Raw genomic sequence first — 24,696 nt, forward strand, 5'->3', positions numbered from 1 at the left:
CTTACCTTGAATTTTGTATCAAACCTACTTTAAAGCAAATACATATCAGAGCATCACTCCTGTTCTATTTTTTCTCTCCACTGATAACTGAAGAAGAACAATCACATATCCAAGAAGGATAATATATTATAACATTCAGGAATGGTAAGTTAACTTTCTTCTACCCATTTCTTTTTCAGTTCTGACATCACAGTTAGGCAAAGTAATACCTGAGCTTCTAAAGTTTTGGTTTTCTTCTTCCTATGGATTTTATTAATGTTACATTTACTTCTAAAGCTCCCTCAGAAGTATTTCTATGTTTTACTATATCCACTGTATTAATAGCAGAAATAAAGCAAATCACTGTAGTGACTTACACTGTAGGAAGGCTTTCTGAGCTGGGATGAGATAGCAGGTGTTCTTCAGGCCTGGGTTTGTACCGAGTCACTGGATAATAGACCTCCCTAAGTTTCAGGAGTCCTCCCCTGTTAAAAATGAGAGTAATTACACGGTATTCTGCTAGTGTTTTGGATCTTGATACCCAGAGATGGATACAAAATTGTAGAACGATTTAGCCTGGAAGGGATCTTCATATTTGGAATTCAAAAGACCTTGTTAACAGTATTTCTCTTGGATGAATATGTAGAACTAGAGAATAAATACGAAAGAAGTTTTTAACTTCAAGCCCTGTCCCTAAACTGGGAGTAAACTGAAACCACGTGACATAAGTCTGAGTCAAGTGCTTTTAACTGGAATACACTGGAGATTTTTCGCTAGCATTTGAAAAAATTACTAATTATTTTTTTGCACCTAACCTGAGGCAGTCTAGGGAGATTTGACTTTTCAAAGGGGTATGTTCTCAGCGCTTTTCTCTGAAAAATCTCTTGAAGAGTCTTAAGCTGGAGGAGTCAAAATCACAAGTCTCCAGTGAAAAATTTTGGAGTTTTGAAGTTATTTCTGTATCTCATCTTTATTATTTGTCTAGGTATACATCTAGGCCCCTTCTGATCTATTTAGCTAAATAAATAATTAACTAATAAACTAATTTAACTGTCTGTTAAATTGACTGACATGTTAAATTTTACAAAACAGAGGCAGGAATCATTTTTCCTGGTAGGGGCCAGTTAATTGTCATGTTTGATGAATTCCTCTGGTACTTTTCAGTTCTTCTGAAGGATAGGCTCTTCTAACACAGTGAAGAGCACATCACTAAAAGACAGTTATGTTAACTGCATTTGATTTTGTAACCTCAGCTAGTATGTTATGGTAATAAAGAACCATTTTTATGTAAGTGAATAAGAGATTATAGTTACAAACTTTGAAAGAAGCTATTCCTTTTCTTTCCTGCTTTCTTGTGCATTCATTAAATACATTTCTTTATTTCACAGTTTCAATGCCTGGAACTAATGTATTTTTTCTTAACACATTTCCTTAATAGATTTAATATTTGGCATTTATTCAGAGCATTTCCTTCAATGATTTTGAAATACTTTACAATTAATTTTTTATATACTTGTGGCATTGGAACAGGTTAATAACAATACAACTACCCTGGAGAGAAACAGAGAAAGTAAAGCCTAGATCCAGCCATTACTTCAGATAATACTGCAAAGCACCATTGTTCAAAATAATCAGATTCCGGCAAGTTACATGACTAAAACAAAAGCATAACATTTTTAAATATTATTCCTTATCTTCTGTTCAGGTTTTGAAATCGTTTTCTATGTACAAAGACTCACTTGTTTTTATATGTAAGTTGAGCTATAGGACTTCAGGAGGTGAAGCTCAAAAATGTTATAATACTTGGGACAAGTTGCATCCCACTTTTGGTTTAATGCAGGGACACCATCACACAGGCAGTGTAGCCACCTTAAGCTCATATTTTTCCTAGAGCCAGTGGATAGGAAGAGTGCTAAGGTGTACAGAAATAATTTGATTAAGATTGCATCAGTCCTCAGTGTTGGAATCAGGTCATGCTGCCACTTGTTCCTGACACTCAGCATTGCTGTAAGATGGCTGTAAAGCATCAGTAGATGTTTTCCATAGATTAAGAGAACTTTACCAGAAGAGATTGATTTAACTGCATCTGAAAATTCATGGAAAAGCACCTGTTTTGACATAAATTTTCCTCATGAAATATTTTAAGCAGGACGGTAAATTCTAGTTAGAATGACAGAGAGGAGGAAAGAGAGTGAGCAATTAGCACTGCAAGAGCCCCTGGCCCAGAACAGCTGGCTGACATGTGGAGTAGCCATTTGAATACGAGTCATTCACTTATTTACTAATTGCAAGCTGTCTTTCCTAGTCTTTTCTACTGAAGCAGATCCACGCTGTATAATTAAAGTGGGGGGAGTGAACAAGAGAAAGGCTGGTGCTATCATCCGATATTTAAATGCTCCCCTTTGATGCGGGAAACTCAGGTTCAAAACCTTGCCTTAATAAATATTTAAAGAATTATGCAAAGCAAAGCAGCTTCAACAGAGAAGAACAAGAGAGAAGCACCAACCAGAAGCCCAGAATAGCTTCAATATCAGTGTAAATGGATAAAGCCCAACCCTGAAAAGTGAGGAAAATGATGGAGCAAGAATTCAAAACAAAAAAATGTCCTTATTCGCAGGGCAGGAACGCTATTTTGTATTCCTTCCTTCAGTCCCTGGGAGAAATGTGAACAGTCTTAGATTTGTTCTGATACAGAAGGGAATCTTATGAAATTCTGAAAAATCTCCAGGGTAAGGAAAACATTTTTCCCATGCCCTCATTAGTAAAAGATTTCTTATTTACAAATGCTATCCAGGACAGGTGTAACAGGAAGGATCTTGGAGATAAGCAGGGTAGCCAGGCTGTTCACTAAGGACAGGAATTGAAATATGGCATGAGGAGCAAACAAGAATTAATAAAAATGAGTCCCTTTAAGAAGAACATCATCTCCTGCTTGGTGCCCTCTTCATTAAGGTATCTGGAAAAAGTAGTTAACCAGCCTGATTACTGTTACCTCCTCTTAACAGATGAGTGAAAAAAAAAAATCCACAGAAGTTAGCTCCTGGCCCAAAATTATTCCAGAAGTTTCAAACATTGAATGTTGTGCTTAGGTACATACAGGTAGTTTTCAGAATATGAAGCATTTTGTACATGTATTTTCCAACTGAATGAAGCAGTACAATGGAGAAAATTTAATTATGTGTAACAAGTTGACATCTTTCTGCAAATGTCATAGTTTATTTCATGTCACACTTGCTTGGTGCTATACTAAAATGAAATTATGACTTCAAAATGAGCAAATCCATTTCCAAGTTTAAGATCCATTTTCAGTGATTTAAATCTCCATTAAGGACCATACCAGCTCTTTATGCACTGCTGGAATTAAGCCTAACACTACTCTGTAGGCAGTCAGAAAGCAAAGTGTGTGACAAATAGTGAAGAAAATTCTATCCTATACGATTAAATTGTCTGGAATACAGATTTCTCTGAGCCTTGAGCACCCTCAGACCTTTTCATATAAGTTGTTATTTACCTATTTATCTTTATATTTCCTGAGACATTTCACCCCAGATTTCATCTTTCCACTTGTGAATCCCCACTGACTACTCAGCCTCACCTTATTGTCTTGACTATTAACTGACAGACTGCTAAGCTGTTTTCCTGCATCCAAAGGAGGTTTCCCAGGGACAGTTTATGTGGCTTTGGAATAATTAATCAAAGTGGTAGGTGGGGACTAGCTTACAGGGAGATTGACAGCTCTTACTGACTTAAAAACTCTTCCTGATGGTACTGCAGAAACCTGAAAGACAATGAAGCTGATTCCTGACATGATGGTGCACCACACTCTAGTGGTCTTGAATGGTTATGTGGGCTATACACCTTGCATGTCTCCTTACTGGCAAGAGGTACTTCTTTTGAGTGCTCCATAGAAGTCTCCTCGGAATCAGTGTTTCTGTACATAGCAGACTCATCAAAAATTGGAAATATTTCTGTGTATGCCTGTGAAAAGCAGAGAAGAACCGGGTGCTTTTGATTTAGATGCAGGTGTAATGTATTCTTCACATACATCGTAGCACAAAATAAGGTAAATGGTGTTACAAGATCCCTCACTTTCCGAGTAGCTCTGCGAAGCCAGCCTCCTGTTCCTGCCAGATCCACCACAAACTTCTTATCTGTACATAGGATAGAATTAGCTCTTAGGAGGATGGGAGCTGTGTAGGAGGTGGGCTCCTGGTGCACTGCTTTCTCTTTTTGTAAAACAAAAATATAGTATTTATTCAATTTCTTCAATAGCATCTAAGCAATGTTGTCATTTCAGTAACATTCCTGAAAATATCACAGCTGTATTTTTTCGTCATTATATCTGCTCTTCATTTCATCCCAAAGCATAGCAGAATTAACTGCATTATGGCATCTGCTTTACCTCTGACCAGCTTCTTTAAAGCTAGAGTTCTCACACTATTACAAATGCAGGGTTTTTTCCCCCTCAGGTGATCCTTCTGAGAGCCCCATCCAAAGGCCATTGAAGGTCAATGGGACATTGATGTAAATTATACAGCTCCATTTGCTTCATCTAATGTTGACAGTTTGCATCAAATAATACCTCCTAATCTTTGCCTGAGAGAGAATTGTTTTTCCTATATATATATATGACTAGTATTAGATTGCATACTTTATATTCATAGAGTACTTCACTAAGTAGGTTAGACTCATTTGTTCTGCCTACTTGTCCCAGGAATAATGTTGTTTCGTTTCATAATGACATAATGGTGCCACCTGCAGTCCAGACCCTTATACAAGTGGTTTCAGATAATGTGTTTCACAGTAATAAAACACTGAACACAGAAATGGGAATGATAACAATAATCAGTTCTTTGTAGAAGTCACTACATTTTAAGAAGAGATGCTTTATTTTAGTTACTGTAATAAGACCTTAAATTTCTCACTATTTTCCTTGAAAATGAAGTCACTGTAACAAAAATCATTGCACTGGTGACTTTTCAGGGGTATCCAGTAGAGCTCAGACACATTACTCTCTGTAACTATCATATCAAGTGCTCTGGAACCTGCTAAGACACTTCATCACAAATGTCAGTCCCTGTACACATACCACAAACAAAGAAAGCTCATATGCTGTAAAATGTGTTTGAACCTGAGAGATACTTTTCTTTTTATTAGCACAACAAAATCAGAAGGATTAACTGATTAATGTAGTTTTCTTACGTCTTTCTTACCTGTCTGGGGGGGTTTTCTCTTCTACTCTTTTAGAGGGAAATCTGTATCACTGTGCTGAAGGATGCCCAACTCCCAAGTACTCTGCTATGAATTCTTTATTATTATTATTACTATTTTTAATATGTGGATTTTGACATGTTTTTTCAGAGCTCTTTCTTCCACCTCTTTTTCGCAGTTGTTAAAGATAGATACACTTGTGCTTTACGTAAATGCATGAAAATATATTTGTAAAAAGTGTAAAAAGTGGCGACCTCTACAGAATCAATGTACCAACATATCATGTGGTTTGGGAACCTGGGAAAAGGAACATGATGAAACAGGGGAGATATTAGAAAATCCTGTTAGTTCCAGTCCCAGTTGCTTCATAGGATGAACTTGGTATTTATGACTTGGATCTTTTTTCAATTACTTTTCATTGTGAGTGGTCTTCAGAAAATATCTGCTGACCAGGCAGAATAACCCCTTTATTCTGCTTGAATATGCTTCTCTGTGTAGGATCTCTTTCTCACTGGTAGGTGATCACTGTTTAATAGCTTGCGTGTTGATACAGGCACGTGTTTTACTCTACTTCCTTTAATAGAAGTGAGATAAATCACCCACGTTGGTAGGATACAGGGTTTGTAATTACTTTAAATTGAATGTTTGATTCTCCTTCTTCTTCCATTGGTAATTATTTTAATGACAGCTTCGTAATTCACCTAGCAGGGTAATGAAAGAATGTCCGCACCTACGTGGTTTTCCTGAACGCAAAGGAAATTACACATTAATATGACAAAATGTTAACATTAGGGAGTGAATTATCAGCTCCGTTTAACCAGACCTCTTTTTATTCACCTTCAGTTATTTTTGGCACAATTTTGCTCATTTATGCAATCTAAGAACCTGCTTGCATATTCAGGGAAGATACTTGAATACCTGAGTACTGTAACTTCCTACCATTTATTTGTAGTACGAACACAGATGAGCTATTGAAAGTCTGGTTTTAGAGTAATAACTCTACTCTTTATGGAAGTTCTCATTTTTCCAAAATGTTGCATTTGTTTGCATTCTCAAAACACATGAGCCCTCTGCTAAAACCAGTGGTAACAGGCATTGATGCTTTTTTCCAAAACTGTTTGCTAGGTTTATATGCTATAAAACACTCCAGTGCAGTAACCATACTATTTTTCTTGTGTTCTTTGGTCTGGGGTGTGTTAGTGGGTAGTTGTAGCTTGAGAGCGAGCATACTGAAATATATGGAGTTTATTTTTACAGAAATTTCTCATGCAATCAGCTGGTTTTTTCCATTTATTTGCATTGCTCCTGTACACCCTGAAAACTGATTTGAAGTGGAGAGAGGGAACAGAAAAAGGGCAGATATGTACAAGTATTTTCATTTTATCCTTTTATGCTGTTAGGCCATAGAAGTGTATTTTAAGTTGCTCTTCACATCTTAGTCATCTTCAATCACAAAAAGGAGCCAGACCAAGGTTTTCTTCAGCTGATGAGAGATTACGGTGGAACGATAAGCAGTGAAGGTCTCAGCTCTTAATTGCTTTCAACACAGCAATTGCAAAGTCTTGCATGTGAGCAAGGCTTCACCCTCTGCTGTTAGGCAGCCAACTCTGGAGGAGAACTGTGGCAACCCTTCAAGAGTAGGCATAAATGCTCTGCGACACTTCAGGGCAGGAAGCAGCAAATAGCACCGTGCCAGCCTGAACTGCAGGGGTTGTTGAGATGGTAGAAATTTAATTGCTTGTGCTGGAATCAGGCCAGTAAACAGGGTCAGCTCTCTTGTCCTTTGAAGAAGTATTCTGGCACATCACAGATGCAGCAGCAGCGCTTGGAGTTGCAGGGGAAAATTTCTGCAGCAAGCTTCGATCCCATCCTGAATGTAGAGGATCATCCCTGTACTGAAAAACCCACCCTGTAACCTTGTCACCTAGGGATTCACTCAAATAGAGTCAGTGCCAGCCACGGTCCAGCTCAGAGGGTCTGCCTTCATTAGTATCTTCTGCTAAAATCTTGTCTCTTTGGGCTAGGGTGAAGGTGTATCTGTGACACTTCATTCAGATGCCACTAATGATAGCCATGTGTCTGTGTCTTTTCTTGGCATTAACCTTTATTTGCTTATTTGGGAGGAAAGAAAGGTGGTTGGTGCAGTATTGTTTTCAAAACTGCCAAGCATGTCTTAGAAATTTGATAGTTCAATGGAATTAGAGAAATCCCAAAGATAAACTTGATATTAAATAACGCTGCCTCTTATTGTTGCTGGAAAACATGCCAAGAAATAGAATTTGTATAGGTATTTCTTTCCTGAAAATCTTAATGTTGGGATTCTCACCACTGATTCTGGGCATTTTGGCTCTTAATTTTGCTGTTTTGGGCATATGTCAGAATTTTGTTGAGGTTTTTTAGTATCAAACTTTGAACCTTCACTTAAGTCACAATAAATGGCTTTCAAGTGAAGAACAGGATAAGCACAGCAACTCTTCAAAATAAATATATAATTTCATCAAAACATTTTTTTGTGGTTCAGAGGAGAGAAAGAGACAAAATTAATGAAACACATTACTGCTTGCACACGCTTTGCTTTGCATATTTGGCAAAATAAAGTCATATTAGTGATTTAAGGCAACTACTTTCCTGGAGCATTCTGTGTGCAGCAGACTATTTGTCTCTTATTGTTATGCTGAAAGCTGTCAGATTCCTTCTTTTAGTTCCAGTATATGCAGCTGAGTTCCCTTATGAGTCAATGTTTACACAACATCATGTTTCCTTGCTACAGAAGCAGGGAAGGATTCCTATAAAGCAAGATCAAGAGACCATTTTAATTGTTGGAATGTATTATATAATATGTGTATACCATGAATTCTATATTTTATAAATCAATTCTATATTGTTTCACTAATATAGAATTATAATACGCTACATTTGGTCTCCCTAGAGGCTACAGCAAAGCACTCAATTACCTCATTAGGCTTAAGCTTTCATCTGGTTTCTAGATCATTTCACCCACGTGGAAACCTCAGTGGTTCTATTTTCCACAGCAAATTTTCTGCAGGTTTTTGTCCTTTCTTTCCATGCTGCTATCTTTTATGTTCCTGAGTGTTCCCTCAGAAGAGACTGCTGTGTCCATATATGCCCGTACATTCATTCAGGTCAGGCAGTCATCCAGAGTAACCCGCCTTGGGTTTCCAGTCTGTTTCTTCCTGAGATGTTGGAAACAAGCCTGATTGGCAAATGCAAGAGAGCTCCCTGTTCATGTGCCAGCTTTCCCAGTGAGCTCACCCTCAGGTTTCCACTCCTCCATACAACATTCTTGCTTATACCGAGTGCCACATCTGTTGTTACAGAAAGAGATAAACCTGGAAAATATACAGCAGTTACTAAGAACTCATAATTAGGGGTTTATTAAACATTTAATAAACCCTTGAATGAATACAATGGGAGTACAAATAGGAAAAGAAGTCTGTATAGATTTAGACAGATAGTTAAACTATTCTGTTAAAGCTTTATCTTCTACTCCATACAAGAACAAAAACCAGAAACTGGGTTACCATACGTGTAAAAAAAAAAAAAAAAAAAAAAAAAAAAAAAAAAAAAAAAAAAAAAAAAAAAAAAAAAAAAAAAAAAAAAAAAAAAAAAAAAAAAAAAAAAAAAAAAAAAAAAAAAAAAAAAAAAAAAAAAAAAAAAAAAAAAAAAAAAAAGCCAAACCACAAAGATTTGAGCAGTTGCATAAAAAATATGGCATCTGTCAACAGAAACAGGAAAATATCTTCTGTTTAGCTGATATATTGTCCTTTTTGAAATATCCAGACACCATGTCATGACCTGAATTTAACTCTCTATTGGAAATCCTCAATGAAATGTTACCACGGGGGCTTGTGGCAGTGCAAGGTTTTAGATCCTTCATGAAGATGCTTTCAGTGTCCATACGGGAGATGAATTCAACACTAAACACAATGCAGGAGATAAAATAAAACTCTGACCAGGAAACTAATATAAAAGCAGTGATGAAAAAAGCTGGATGTTTCTCAGTATGTAACCTGTGCACTAATTGAGAGGAGATACGTGGAGGGTTCACCCTGAAGCAACAGTGAAAGCACTAACTGAACACAGGAAAACAAACAGACAAACAAACAACACACCCCAAAAGTGAGTCCTTTTACACTCAGCGATGACTGCTATAACAAGTGCAAAGTACTCAGTAGAAATTTCACAGGGATTTTAAAAAATCAAATATGTGATTATGAGGTAAGGAACTGTGACCTTTATTCTCAGACCCTTACCCTTTAATTAAGCTTAGGTTTAACCTTTAGCATTGACCTCTTACGTTAATTTAGCCATTTCCATTATAATGGCCTGTGCGCTGTCTCTACTTAAATTTCTTCATTTTCCATAGGAAATGTGGTTTAGAATATTATTTTAATAAGCATTTACAATTGCTTCATGTTTCTTAATTGATTTCTTGTCTGATTGATACTAAAAACTTCCTGTGTTTGAAACCTCTGCTGGTCTTAGTTCTGGAAAGATCCTCCTTCACTGCTTTTTATGCTGTGTTACCATCCACTGAATAGAGTGACCAGTTCAGGGCCATTAAACCCAGTGCTGGTTGCCAGGTCATTCTTTTGAAATGATATCCAAGAGACGTGTAATTAACTCCCCCACTGATCGACAACAGAAAGAATAGTGTAATCAGCTACTTTGTATAAACACTCATCATTATTACAAGTGGTGTTTGGGGACAGATTCATGCTGCTCTAGTAGGGAAGAGCATTTTGTACTCTTTCTGCCAAGTATCATCATCTTCCTTTCCTGACTGGCAGACAAGGCAATGGCTGATTTTTATCTGCTGACTTTCAGAGTGCAAGATAAAGCTAACCTGAGCTTTTTTTGGGAACTGAAAGTAGATAGTGGGAACTGGATAGAGTCTTGTTCTGTCTGAGAGCTTTTTGATACGCACCCATGAGTTATGCTAAATTTCACTGCTGTGCTTGCAGCTTCTCGAATAGTTTCACCAGAGGCCTGCCAATGAGCAATGCCCTTTTTTGCTATGTAGGGAATTGTTAGTTACTTAGAGGAGCAGAAGTCTCAGATTCATCTAATGAGAGGAGGCACTACTGGGTCAGTACGCTACTTTATTGCCTCTTGCAAAAGTTGGAAGACAGATTCTCTTGCATAGGGACAGAACATACTGTGAACTAAAAGGGAGAAAACTAGCAGAGACGTACTGATAACCTCACACCAGGAGCCTTAGGGCAGTCTCTGAAGAAGTTTTTCTGTTACTATATTTTGCTCTTGGTTTGTGATATCATATGTGAAAAAAAAGCTGTGTGTTATATTATGGACTATGAAACAGTCTCAAAAACTTGAATCTCATGGATTGAGGTGTAAATTCACCATTTTAGATCTACTTTTAAAATGCTCCAGCCTGCTCTCTCATTTGTTGGACAACTAAGTCTTCGTGACCACAAGGAGTAAACTAAAAACTTGGCCCGTTTCTGTGTTGCATATTAAGTTGGTAGGGGTGTTTTGAATGGGAAAGACCAAAAAAAATGCTGTTATTATGTTTTATTCTTTAAACATAAAGAAAGTGTAGTTTATATTAAATTTATAGGCATGCATTACAACTACAAAGATCTCTATTTCAGGCCAGTGCAGCGATGCAACTGTGCATTCACATCCATGCTGAACCTGATTAGTAATTGTTGCTTGTATATAAGCTGAGCATGTTGTTACCTAAACCTAACTGTGACTGTAAAGTAGATGCTTATTTACATTTTTGCCATGAAAAACCTAGGGAGTAATTGAAAATCCCGTTATAAGCTGTCCCTCACATGATGTAACTTATTATAGCGTGTTTCTCTGTTTCAGAGGACTTCATTTGTCAGCACTGAAAGATCTGTGTTTGAGGCTCCTAGGCACCCTTGTAATACAAATAAGGGTAATCAACAAGCTATGGTTTTACGTAATTGGTTTTGAAATGACCCCGATGATTCTTGCAAGCTGTGAGCTGTCAAGAAGGGGCAACACCCAACTGTGAGGATTCTCGTCATTGCTGAGCCACTGCTGATGTATTCAAATTTTTATCAGTGGTGTAGAGACATTGGTTGGGTGAAAGTGATTCTGTAAATGGCCCCTCTTGTCACTTGTCAAGAACTGAAACAGTCTGTCAAATCAGAGCTGTCAATAAAAATTACGCATTTTGATCTTGAATTAAGAGGACCTACCCCTTTTTGGCAAAAAATAAGAATTCTCCTTCCTTTGACTCTTCTCTCCAGGCAGATAATTTCAAAATCAAATTTCCCTTGTGTTTATATTCACAGGCAGATTATTTTCTTTGTGTTTTGACTCCGTGTTGGCTGCTATAATTACTGCAGCATGTCGAAGGGAATGCTGAATCACTTGCCATTACCCAAGAGGAAGCTATCAATGCATATCTGCCTCGAGTCTCCTTCAACAGGCAGAGGATCTGAGTCCAGTACAACCCTACCAACTTTTAACATATCAGTTGCCACCATCTATGTAGAGGAGGTACACAGACATTAGTGAAATCCTGGCACTCACTGAAGTTCATATGAAAAGGCTCCTTGCCTGCAACGGAGCCTGTATTTCACCTAATGTTTGAGGAGCAAACTCAGCTGTGCTGCTGAACTGGTATCAACCCATTCCAATTCAGCAGAACAGAAGATGTGGTTTTCAAAAAGAAAGTGGCTCTGCAGTCAAGAAAAAAACTTTGAAAGTGGCTTCTACTTTGGCTTCACAGAAGGTGCACATAGCCTAATAGCGTAGGGTATGAGCTGTTATTCCTCCATTAGTTCAGGGGGGTTTGAGTAGTCCAGTTTGGAGAATTGAGTTAATCTCTCTGAGAAGAAAAAGTTCAAATATGTTATCTACAGGGCTCTGAAGAAGGATTTACTTCAACCAGTGGGAGCCTTGCAAGAAACATTGGTTCATTTCAGCTGCTTCACTCTAACTTCAGAGAAAAATCTGCAATGAGACATGAAAAGTTGTGGGTTTTTTTTGTTTTTTGTGTTTTTTTGCTTTTTGGAGAAGAACAGCTACTGAAAAGAGAAAACCGTGATGACCAGCTGGATGAAAAAAAGAGTGAAGAATTTCATACACGTCAGAAAAGACCAAATTTCTGTACTGTGATGTTTAAAAAGTAGAATTAGTCTTTGGAACATCATGTTTACAGAAATACGATAACTTAAAGTATTTATCTTTTGTACTGAAGGTTTTGCATAGTTTTCTTGATACCCAAGAGGAGAGAATGGGTAGGCAGTAGATAAAGGCTTTCCTATAAAAAGACATTCTTTGAAGTATTCCAAGTGGGGTACATATACTTTAGGGAGGTGCAGTAGGATATTTTCTTCATTATCAAGTAATAATTACCCTGATGAGAGACAGACTGTTCCAGAAGAAATCGCTTAATGATCAAGTACATCTTTTTTTCTGGTTTTTTTTTTCACCTTCTCTGTTTTTTCTGAATTTGGTATGGTTTTCTGTTATGGGGTGATTTGGGTTTTTTCTTTTTTTTTTTTTTTTTAATTTAAGTTTTCACTGATCCTAGAGGATGAACCAAAGCTGGATTTCTGATTTTAGCCTTTTGCCACCTTATACCACCTGCAGCTCAGAGTGATACTAGAAGTAGAGCAGGTCACCAACATTTGCCTCAAGACTTTGTTTCTTTGAGAGATAGTAAGTGTCATATAAACTCTGCCTATAAAAATTATTGTGGTGTTATTATTGTTTAGAGTTAATCGGTAAGAGTTTTATGACTGACAGGGCTATAATGTAATACATTTAAGTCCAACAACGAGCATTCTCCTTCTTGCCTTGACACAAGGTATCTTGTTTAACAAAAATGCAAGGAAAAACCATCCAAGACAGTTTCTGCTGAGAATTTAAGCCACCTGTGGTCAATACTCTTCCCAAACACCTACCTAGGGACTACAGGTAATTAATGGACAAAGATAGTTCTCTTCCTTGGAAGGTATCCCTTCTGTTCCTTATTAGGTGTCAGGAGATTCATGCTGAACAACACAGAGTGAAATCTCCTTTTTAATGCAACATATGAACTAGGATCTCACCTGGATCAGAGGCAGATCAGAGTAGGGAGCCTCCTATTCAAGGGATTTGACTCTGGCTGCTCAGGGCTGCTGCGTTTCTGGATTTTTGGCATTTTTGCTAGCACGGAGCAAACCAAGAATTTGGTTTACTCTCCCACCAAGCCAGTATCTTTTGGTCACAAGTTAGTGAGATGTTTTAAGTTAAGTAAACTCTTAGGTTGTCAGGAGAGCTATCCAGCAATCTCCCTCTCCAACCAGGTGGCAAGGTAGTACCAGCACAAGCCATACTAACATTTCGTAGTTGTACTTTGAGCATACACAGAACTGGAGAAACTCAGGCTGGCAAGACTGGGAAATTTCTATTTTTTTTATTGGCTTTGTGCATGCTATAATCTGCAGTGTCTGCGCAGCTGAGGCAAACTTAAATGGATTGTTTTCAAGAGGTACATTTCCATGGTCAGGCTGTCAGCTGCCTCCTGCTAGGATTCAGTCAGAAGACTGTCTTTTAAAAACTAACCTTCAGAGCATGTTTTGGGCTGGCTCATAAGTTGCAAGGTTAAGTGTCAAGTCTCTCTATTATCTATGTCCAAAGGTGTTGTATATAATAGTTCCCTCATCGTGAAAACCTAATGGGGACAAACCACTTGAAGCATTTCTCTGAAGGTGTGTAGGGAAAATAATCTCAGTACCTGCAGACACCCACACACAGATGCATACTTAAAGTAGCCAGTCTTTTATCTTACTTACTTACTTACTTACTCTTAGTGGTTCAAAATAGATAGGATGGTGACTATGGGAAGAATTATTTTATGACAATTGTGCTAGAATTTTGCTGGATCTTATATTGAAACTTGGAACACCAATTTCTTGTCTCAGTGTCTTTTAATTTCTTACAGAAGTTAAAATCTGAAAAAAATGATACTTTAGTTTGGATCATATGATAGGTAGCAATACTTTTATTGCTGTTGAATTATCAAACAGGAAAACTGCCTCATTCCATGCGAGATACTGGATAGAGAAATTGGTTTATTTCTTATCTTGGCATCATCACATCACTGAACAGTATTGGCTGGAGCTGGAGTATGGTTCAGGTTATATTTTTTGTGAAATATAATTAAAATCAGGAATTGCACAAGTGAGTTTTTTGCTCGCTCAGAGGTAGCAAGATTAATCTAGCTGTCAACTTCTGGGAAGCATTATGAAAATCAACCAGAGAAGCCTGTGCTGTTGTAGCTCCCGTGCCTGTGCAATTTTTCTTGAATGCCCTTTGTAGTGAGAGTACCGGCAAAATCTAACCTTGGTGAAAAAAATTGAAATAAAACCAGGGAAAAGTTCCATCTGCATCCACCTGAAATATCTTTTTCTTTTTAAAATGGACCTTTCTCCCTCCTTTTTCCATTGAAATGTTCACTTTCAGCCAGGAAGGAAATCTTTCATTTTGTGGTATTTACAGGGAAAGCTGAAGGAATGATGATGTGGATACTCAGAAGTGATCCTATGATGTCATCTTAACTGGATCTGCTGGTTAGCTCTGTCAGGCATCACGCCTTTCCTTGCGAGGGCCTGAAGCAGTGCTCCCTCTCCCTGCAGTCAGCAGGTGTTTTGGGGAGGAAGGTAAAATCATGCAGGGGTGAAAGATGTTCTTCATCCTTCCAGTCAGTGCTATTCCATCACCAGGCAGCATTGGCAGCAGTTTTTATTGCCTGTATTTGAGCTTGTAACCAATAGGAAGGAGTCTGAATTTTCTCACCAGTTATCTGAACACTGATTTACCAGTATTTAAAATTAAGTGTGTGGAAAGCCTCCTTAAATTAATGAGACTTTTAGTAGGGTCTAGGTATACTGTTAATCATCTGCTTAAAGCAACCTCCAAGAGTACAGACCCAAAGAATACATTAAGGTTTGCCTAAAGATAGAGGATGATTTATGTTATGGAGATTTTGATTTAAAAAGCACATGAGGCCTTCCAAAAAAAAAAAAAAAAAAAAAAAAAAAAAACAAAAAAAAAAAAAAAAAAAAAAAAAAACACACCACATAAACCACAAGACCCACAAAAACAAACAAACAAAACCCAAAACAAACAAAGACCCTTTAAAGTATTTCATAGGGAAATAATACTTTGGTTATCACCTCTGGTCTTTACCTGATTCTGGATTATTTGCAAAAATCCTTCCCTGCTTATTTTATCTGTCTGAGTGGGTTTTTATAAAAATGTCTGGACCCCCGTATTTATATGTTTTAGAAATACTTGTCATATACCTTTGAAAAGCAGAATCATTACTGTGTACAAAATGTTTTTCAGACAATAACAGTTAATTTCTATGGCCAGATGTGAAACTCTGGGGAAAAAAAAGAAGTCATAATGGATGTGCTTGCAGAATTCCCTTTTCTCCCTTAGCTGTAATTGAGCAAATGGCACTAAAATAATAGTGTAATTGTTGGCCTTTTCCATGAAGCCAATGTGAAGATTAAAGTACCATCTGGCTTTCTGAAAACTAAAGTTAGTGGACATTTTGTATGTAATTTAACTGTGCTCATCTCCACTTAAAATTCTAACCACAAATCAGCACTCAGAGCTTTTCCCTCTTCATAAGAGTCAGGTCTCTAATAGAAATTTTTCAAAATACCTTTTTCTGGAGGTCTTTGATAACCTTGGGTCTGTTCTTGTATTTATGCTCCAGTTGAGTTTAAAGACCAAAGTAAATCTCGTTGGAAAATTTCATAATAAGGGTTCTCTTTATTTTCTTTGTGAAATAGTCATTTTTTTGAAAAACATTGTTTCAAAAGTTGTAAGCATTACTAAAACTATAATTTTTGCAAATTTATAAAAATTTTGCTATGACATTATGACAAATGTTTTTACTTAGTATTACTTTTAAGATCTTAAATAATTTTTGCAACCATTACAGGAAAAAAAGTCATTTTAAGTCATGCTTCATCTGTGAAATCCATTTTTTCCATGAAATATTTATTAAGTAATTTCAATAAAAGATGTCCAATCTATATTAGCAAGAAATTTCACAGAAAAATAAAATGCAGCTGCTTCAAGCTCTGTGAAACAAAAAGCGTTTCAGGGATTTTTTAATTAATCAAATTACTTTCTCTTGGGTTTTCTTTGTTGTTGTTGTTGTTGTTTTAGTTGCCAGCTCATCTAAAAATCATAGTTGATAATAAGCATAGAATGATTATTAGTGAAGATTTCATCATGAAGAATACTCCAAGGCTGTTGGCATTGAAACTACTGTCTAGTTTTTTTCTGGGAAGCATTACCACTATCAGAACCAGAAACCTACTCTCATTTGATTACTCCTGTATAGAATTCAGCTTACAAGTAAACATGCATGAGAACTGCCCCCCTTTTCCCTCTACTGTCCACCCACCCCTTCAGTGTCAAAGCTGCTGAAAAGTATCTCCAAGTCTTAAAGCAAAATAATTTCACCTTGCAATCTGGAGACCTTTCTTTAGTGTGGGATCCCTGCATTAAAAAAAAAAAAAAAAAAAAAAAAAAAAGGGGGGGGGGGCAAAAAGTGCTTGTGGCAGGATGGAAAAGTAACAGAGCCAGGTCTTTGCCTGACCCATGAACTGTTTCAACTGATTAATATCTGCAGAAAGAAGAGTTATGCTGGTACTCTTTCCTTATGGGCAATCCTTTGTACCTCTACTACACATCTTCTGTACTGATCCAAAAATTTCCCTTTGTATGAAATGAAATCTCTTCCTGGCACTAAACGGAGCAGTGCTGAAAGTTCAAAGGAAGGCTGGAGTCATTATAAAACAGAAGGAACATAAATAATAATGTGGATGGTGGGTGTGAATTTAGTAAAATCAGCAGCTGATTTACTTCTACAAAGACAAATAAGGTGTCTGGGCACTTAACAGTAAGTTCAGGTAATCAGGTACCTTAGATGTGGAGATCAAATACCTTCCAACCTGTACTTCAAGTCAATGGGCCTCACATGGACAAACATTTATGTGGAAGAGGCTATTTATTAACTTAAGGCTGTGGTGGGAGGATGTTAGGTTGTTTTAGATGGTCTTTCTCTTGAAACACTTTTGGTCCATTTGTTCTCACTGAAAGAATTCAGTCATTTTGTCTGTCTCAAGCTTTCTACAGAATCTTTCCGCCTACCCTCAAAAGGGATTAGCCATAGTGCTCACATACTTTTGACTGGATTATTCGGACTGGTTAGAATGCACAGCTGGTGGACAGGGAAGTCTGTTTCAATCAAGTTCTTTTTTTGAAATATTTCAAACTCAAAATCCAGTCAAGATCTGACGATTTCAGTTTTCTTCTGGGTGAACTCAGTGCCCCTTTGGACCAAGCAAACTTCAAATGGCTTGAGGAGTCTTTGAAGAGCAAACCTTGCTCTTCCTCTTGTGTTGTCTGACCACCAATGCTGGGTCAAAAGCTCTGAACCTCACTGAGACCAAGCAGTGTGGTAAAACTCATTGGTTTTAAGCCTGATATCCCACTGCTACTGCCCCACCACCTCCAATTTTATTTATTTCCTGCCTTTCTCAGCAGGGAGCTCCTCTACTTCTCCCATCAGTAAAGTGCTCACCACACACCCATTTATAGATCTGTAAGACTCAGGCCCACACGAGGGAGTCAAAGTTACCCTCAAAGCCATCCGATAGGTAGATGTCAGTGCACTCCTCATGTGACAGTGCAGGTGGCTTTGAGGCATTTCTATTTAAAAAAAAAATAAAAATGAGAGAGAGATTTTGTAGCAGAGTGTTTTCAGTAAAGGCCTCCTGACTCAGGCAGCTTATGGGACCTTTATCTAGAGAGAACATAAGGCTGAATTTGGGATTTTGTTCTGTAAAGTTGTAAGCCCCTTTGTTGTCTTTGGACCAGTTTTAAAATTATAATTCAACAAAGCCTATAGTTATTGCTATGTGCTTCAGTCTTTGCTAGGTTAATTGTATTTAGCAAAATCTGCAAAATAAAATTCTCATAGCTCAAACTCATTGAGATACTCATCTTTATGCATGGATTTAGGAGAGACTATCAGTGAGGTTTGGTTTGTGTAGTCACTGTTGAGCAACACTGGGAAACAGCCAAGGTATGGGCACCAAACACTAATGTGTATAATTTCAAAGCCATTTCAGAAAATGATCTCTGTAACTATTGTCTCACCTTCACTGACTGTAAAAATGAGAACAGTACTGTTTGCCCAAAGCCAGTAGAGTTTTTTATAAGAATTTATATTTGTAAAGTACATTGATGAGCTAAGTCAGGACACCATTTGACCATGAATATACAAATACACATAATCCTGTATTTTTACACCTGGCAAAAAGATCTAGACAGGCAGTCCTTTCTTTCTGAAATACGTGAACTTGCTTTCATTAGGCCAACTCCGCAACACACAACTGTCAACAGCAAGCTGTGTTGAGATTCCACTTGTCATTTTATTTTGATCGAGACAAGAATATGGTTTTAATATATCTTGTGATTTCTCTTTATATAAAACACTTCACCCAGTGTATATCATAATTTCTCCTGTAGTGTTTTTCAACAAAACCTCTTTTTTGTCTGAAGAGAAACATGCTTTTTTGTTCTTTTTCTATTTGTCTTCCCAGTGCATAGTATGGGACTGGGATTCCAATGGAAAGCATGACTTCATTGGAGAATTCACCTCCACTTTCAAGGAAATGCGAGGAGCTATGGAAGGAAGACAGGTAAGTGGAAACCACCCAGGCTACCTCAATATGTAAGCTCTTTAGAGCAGTTTTCCTCAGACAGTCCTGTAATAATGCAGGAGACACTGCCTCAGTCATCTCTCAGAAGTTAGTTTTTGTGTTGATCTCTCCCATAGGTTTTACTTTTACCTGGATAATCTGAAAATGCAAAAAAAAAAAAGAACCAACCAAACAAACAAACAAAACAAAACAAACAAACAAACAAAAAAAAAAAAAAAAAAAAAAAAAAAAAAAAAAAAAAAAAAAAAAAAAAAAAAAAAAAAAAAAAAAAAAAAAAAAAAAAAAAAAAAAAAAAAACAAACCAGTCTTTCCTGTATTTCTGCGCCTGAAATACTTAGGGTCTTTTTCTAGTTCCCATTCTATAGGCGTTTCTTTCCACTAAGGTTTATTTCCCTTGAGCCCAAGCACATTGTTTCTATGAGGGGCTGTGCTGCTGTGGCAAAACAGTCTTGATAGTCAAAGCATTTCCATACTGGCCTAAAGGCCTTTATTGGGTGAGGGTCATGCTCCGTCTTTCCCCATTTCTCATGTACTGCCTTCATTTCTGCCAGCTTTAACTTAAACTCATCATGTTGAAACTAATTGGTTTTCTAAATATTTCATGATTTACAGTCCTAAGGGAAAATGAAATTGTTAGCTTATTAATAATTTCACTTCTTTATGTCAGCTTGATCTTTTGAAATTGAAGTTGATGGTAATTATTGAATATGATAAATGATTTGGCATATCTAATTTCAGAAATTGTCACTTGCTATTATTACTTACTTCTAAAGGTGTTAGTTTTGATAAATTCTCTGAGGGGGAGTTATAAATGTTGAATCTACTGATAATTTGTATTCACTGTTCCATAGTGATCTCAAAACCTGACACAAATGCCTAATAAGCTTTTTGGGGCTTTGTATTAAGGTTCTCTTTATGTGTTAATAGAAACCTAACACAGAGTCAAAAGGTGTTTGATAAATGGTAAGCAGTCAGGCTACGCTATAGGTCAATAAACTTTTATTGGGAAGAAATGTCAAGAAACATTCTTTTTATGTTTTCTAATTAAGTTCTTAGAACACACTAAAGTTCGGCAAATGTTGCTCACCTGTGTTACTGTTGATATATATCAGTAATATATTACTCTATTATAAATAACTTCTGAACAGAACCTGAGTGCAAATGAAACCCTGTTTTGCTCTCTCAAATTAAGTCAGAGGATCAAAACTTTACCAAATAGAATTTGAATGAATATAAAGATGTAAACAGATCCCAGAATATATAACATTAATAAGGTCAGTGATGTGATAACACTGATTTTATATAGAAATATCTGTTGCAGAGGAAGGGACTGTGTGAGAGTGGTAAAGGGTGTGTATTTGCAATGTAAATGTCTTCAGAAAACCATCATGGTCCTTCCCAAAAAGATAGCTTGTTGGCCAAGACAAAAGACTTGTAGTTCAGAGTACCAGCACTGGCTCTGAAAGATAAATTATATATTCTTTAATATGATGGAGAAAATGGGGTTTTTTTTCATCCCCAGATAGCAAAAAGGATGATTACTCTTTGAGAGGCCTAAGAACTTAGTACAGCCATTTGTCAATTCTTGTTCTAGGTGGGCACTGCAGTGCTGCCCAGGAATGTTTTAATGTTACACTACGTTTTAAGTGCTTGAACCTTTGTCTTGCTAAGGGCCTGCCATTTGGCAGGTTGCCTTTCACCTGTAACACTGCAATCTTCGCAATCTTCCTCCACACATCTAAGGTGGTGTGCCATTATTTCTCCCTTGTTCCTCTCATTCTGTTGTTACTGTGCAGTTATTCTGTGCTCTTGCACCTGCAAAACCTCGTTATAGCTAGTTCTCATGAGATAGTGTGAGCATCAGTTTCCCTTCTTCTCTTTTCTAATCCTTGTTTTATAGTCTGTTCTAGATAAAACCAAGATTTAGTGGATAAGATAGTAAGTATTAGTCATTTAAGTGGCTGACAGATAGTGACCCAAAAATATACATGCCCATGCTAGATGGCTCCTGAACTTGATGAAAGCAGACTTTGATGAGCACTATCAGCATGATAGGCAAGAACTAGCAATAGGGAGTTGGAGCATATTCTGTTGAAAATTACATGTTATGGAAAAAATATAGTGATCACGTGTTTTACAGGAGAGATCACTCATGTTGGAAGCTGTGTCACTTGGCTGGATCCACAAAACCATTTTCGTGTCCCTTTCTCTCTCTGTCCCTCCCTCATCCTATCTCATTTTTCTCTGTTCTACAGAAAGAACTATTGCTGCTAAAGGCAATATATGCCATTACCTGTGCACCCCATAAAAACATCTTCGTGCATACTTTGTCAACAACCTTACTGCAACATTAAGTAATGTGATGAGCATTTGCCAGTTCTTTTCTTTACTTTCAGTCTCCATAAAGACAAAGCATGGAGTGCACTGGAGTGTTTGCTTTGAATAAAGGGGTTAGAGTAAACCTTGAGGGAATGACAGGGGAGAAGGAAGGTGTTTTGCCTTCAAGTGGATGTATTGCTAGGTATTTCTGATAAGGAAGGCCACGTAGGAGAGATGTAATTATATATGGGTGAGGAAATCAGTAGGTTAGACATAGTTCTCTGTTCCTAGAAGAGACCTTTCCTTAGCCTGAGACCAGAAAATATTGCTTTTCATGTAGTACTCCTTTCAGTCAGAGGACTAAAACTGCCAGTTACATCCTTCAGCCCCTGGCATTAAGCACTCTTTCACAGAGCATCACAACAGTGAGTGTCGAAGATAAGAACGAAAATATGAAATTTCATCTCAGATGCGGTGGAAGCCAGTGTAAAGAGCAGACCCCAGGTCTGATGTCCCTATTTGAGTTGCTAAGGAGACACAGTGAAACTTCTGGTTATATTTTCTTTTATGCAGTAGATTTTACAGCCAGCTAGAGTACACTGCTCTAGTTCTGTTAAAAGATAATCAAAACACTCTAGTCATTGTCAACTAGGGTTTTTCACTTTCCCAGGCAACTGGAAAGAATAGAACACTCATCAATGACAGGGAATCCAGGAACTTTCCTTAAGCATCAGCTGTAAATCTGTGCAGTGTTAAAGGAGGTTACACCGATGGCACAGCTCTCCCTCTCTGCCCATCAGCAACGTCTGTATTGGTTGGTATCAGCACCACAAGTTGTCATGAATATGTTACTCCCACAGTAAGAATGAGAGTACCATGGTTTGTGCTGGGAGCAGGAAGGACTGTGTGTCATCTGTGAACTGCTAGTACTCCTCACCATTTCATCAGCTCTGGAGTTGACAAGGATCTTGAAGTTGCCTTTTAATTGTACGTAGTTCATCCTATAGAAAGCACAGAGCATTCTGACCCGTTCTTCAATCTCCCTCTCCAAAAGTAAAGATATTTTTATCTTGTAGCCAATCTATCAACTGCTGCAGAACCACTTGAGATGGCCAGAATGGATATGTGTCACCTGCTTTCTTACAGGAAGTCATGGTGCTTCTAAGACTGTTTTAGTTCCATCGCTGGGCTGAGTACTGATTATCCCAAGTTTTCAGTGTCAGCCTCCAATGAATTTACAGTTGGCTCGCTGGCCTGCCTCTTACTGTGAGATTTCTCAGGAATGTGTGTTTGAAACCAGACATCATTTAGATGAATGCTTAAAATCTAGCACTGGCAGTTTTCTAGTGCTTGAACCAGTGTTGTGTGAAGGAAGAAGAGAAGATTCCTTATCTGAATGATTGATCACTTCTTTTGATCAGGGCTGGCGTACGTAGTTTATGAATTTCTTTTCTAAATGTGGCAGGGTCTGGATAAGATTCACAAATCTTGAATTATGAGTCCTTCAGGCTGTCAGTTGCTTCTCTGTGACTGAAGGGACTGAATTCTGGGAAAACTTGCTGGACTTTTGTTGGTGAGACAGGTGAAATTAGTTCATGCTGTTTTAAGAAGAATTCCTGATCCTGGACATGTTTAGGATAATAATCTTGGTGCATTTTCCTGTTCCATAAAAATTACCTTATTGTCACAGACTGTTATATTCTAACACTTAGCCTGTTTTCAAGCTGACCACCATAAAAAATAGCCAAAGACACCCTGTTGTTCAAAGGCACATCTGAAGTAGTCATTGCATGAACAAGGGTTTAGTGGTGAACTTGATGGTGCTGGTCTTTCCCAACCCTAATGATACTGTGATTTCTAAACCTTCTGTTAACACTTCCCACCATTCCAAATTTCTCTATTTACTCCTTCACCATAATCTTAATGCAAGAAAGCCCAGTAAGAATAAGTCCATCCCATTTTATAAGGCATTCTAATATTAATCTATCAAAAATATTTGAACAAGACAAGAAAAAGATTGAAATTATAAAAATGTAAATACTGTTAAAGCTTACCATAGTTGAAAGGCAAATCCTCTACTAGTGAGAGGAGGCAATAAAACCAGAGCGATTTGGCTGGGGTGGGGGAAGGGGGAGTCAGAGAAATCACCTGGATCCCCCTGCAGCATGGGAGTTATGTAAGGGAAAAATCTGTTCCTGCATTACATAAAAAATGGACACATGTGCATCCACACGCACAGAAGGAAAGAGGAGGAAGAAACTTTGCTCTGCTTTCCATATCCACTGGCATTCCTGCAAGCTCAGGGTGTTATTGGGGATGTGAGGAGAGCTGCTGAAGGGCACAAGATTGGATGATGTCTCAAGGGAATCTGAACTGGATTCCCCCCTTTGCCCAGGTATCTGTCTCTGACTCTCACTCAGGGCCTTTGCATCAGGTAGCTCTTCAGAGAACTCTGAGATCTTGGAGCCTTTGGTAATGGGTCAGGGAGTTTATTGACACCAACAGACAATTCCATGCCTAATTTTATCAGGAGATAGCCAAGTTCACCCAGGGCTGTCTGCAATATCAGCAGCTGCTGCTAGCCCCAGCCTCAGGAGCACAGGTGAGGATGGGGGGCTTGGCTGGGGGAACAAGAAATGCTTTAATTTTCACTTCATTCCCCAGGGGCAAGTTTCCAGAGGAAAGCTCTGATAGTGATTAAAAGCAGCTCTTCTCCCATGGTGGATGTATTTCTGGGACAGAAGGAGGAAAGAAAATCCAACCTCTTGCCTTGAGAGATGGCAGGAATGAACTAGCCTGTCAGGCAGGAGGAGATGCAGGTCACTTAAAAGTGACTTGTTTTTCTTAAGGCACCAGAAAGAGATATAATGCTGCCTGCCATTGATTGGGGTATTTTGCCCCGTCCATTAGACCATGGTTCCTTCTTTGTCATTTACAAACTCTGCAATTTGTTGCAGCAGCTACACAGGAAGAATAAGAGAGAAACAAAAGAATTGCAGGGGAGGCAAGAGAGCATGCCAATGCTAACCCAGGCTTTCCCAAAGCTCTATAGCCCTTTCCTCACAGGACTGAGTGCAGTGCAAGCACTGTTTCCCAAAGAAAGCAACTGTTCTCTGTCATTTTTCTTGCCTTAGGGTAAATGAAATTCTCCTGACACCCTCAGTTTTTTCTCTGCGTAGTTTGTGCTATTGGTGGACACATAGTGGCCGAATTTTGGCTTTACAATGGTTGCCTTCATTTAGTCACCTCCACTTCCCTTTGCTGGTGTGTGGCATGGGTGCTTGCACTGTTTGCTTTTCTTTCTCTTCTGAAGGTTTGGTAAAAGAAGGAGTAAGGATGTTTGGAAAGGCAGCATCTTTCACTGCAGAGAGTAATATCTCCCATTGAGGGATCTGTGCCTCATCATCACATCCACAAGAGGATT

At 37.9% G+C, this 24,696-nt stretch overlaps 1 protein-coding gene across 1 annotated transcript in view; it reads left to right on the plus strand.

Moving 5' to 3' along the window:
- CPNE4 (copine 4) overlaps nt 1–24,696 on the plus strand; it is a 103,364-nt gene that overhangs the window by 30,390 nt on the left and 48,278 nt on the right. Inside the window, exon 6 of the mRNA XM_027897041.1 lies at nt 18,834–18,932. Within this exon, the coding sequence (XP_027752842.1) occupies nt 18,834–18,932 (99 nt within the window). The remainder of the gene's footprint in view (nt 1–18,833; nt 18,933–24,696) is intronic.

The sequence above is a fragment of the Empidonax traillii genome, unplaced genomic scaffold, assembly GCF_003031625.1.
Source record: "Empidonax traillii isolate 1590-97213 ecotype Southwest subspecies unplaced genomic scaffold, ASM303162v1 scaffold19:size3308961, whole genome shotgun sequence".
Taxonomy (NCBI): domain Eukaryota; kingdom Metazoa; phylum Chordata; class Aves; order Passeriformes; family Tyrannidae; genus Empidonax; species Empidonax traillii.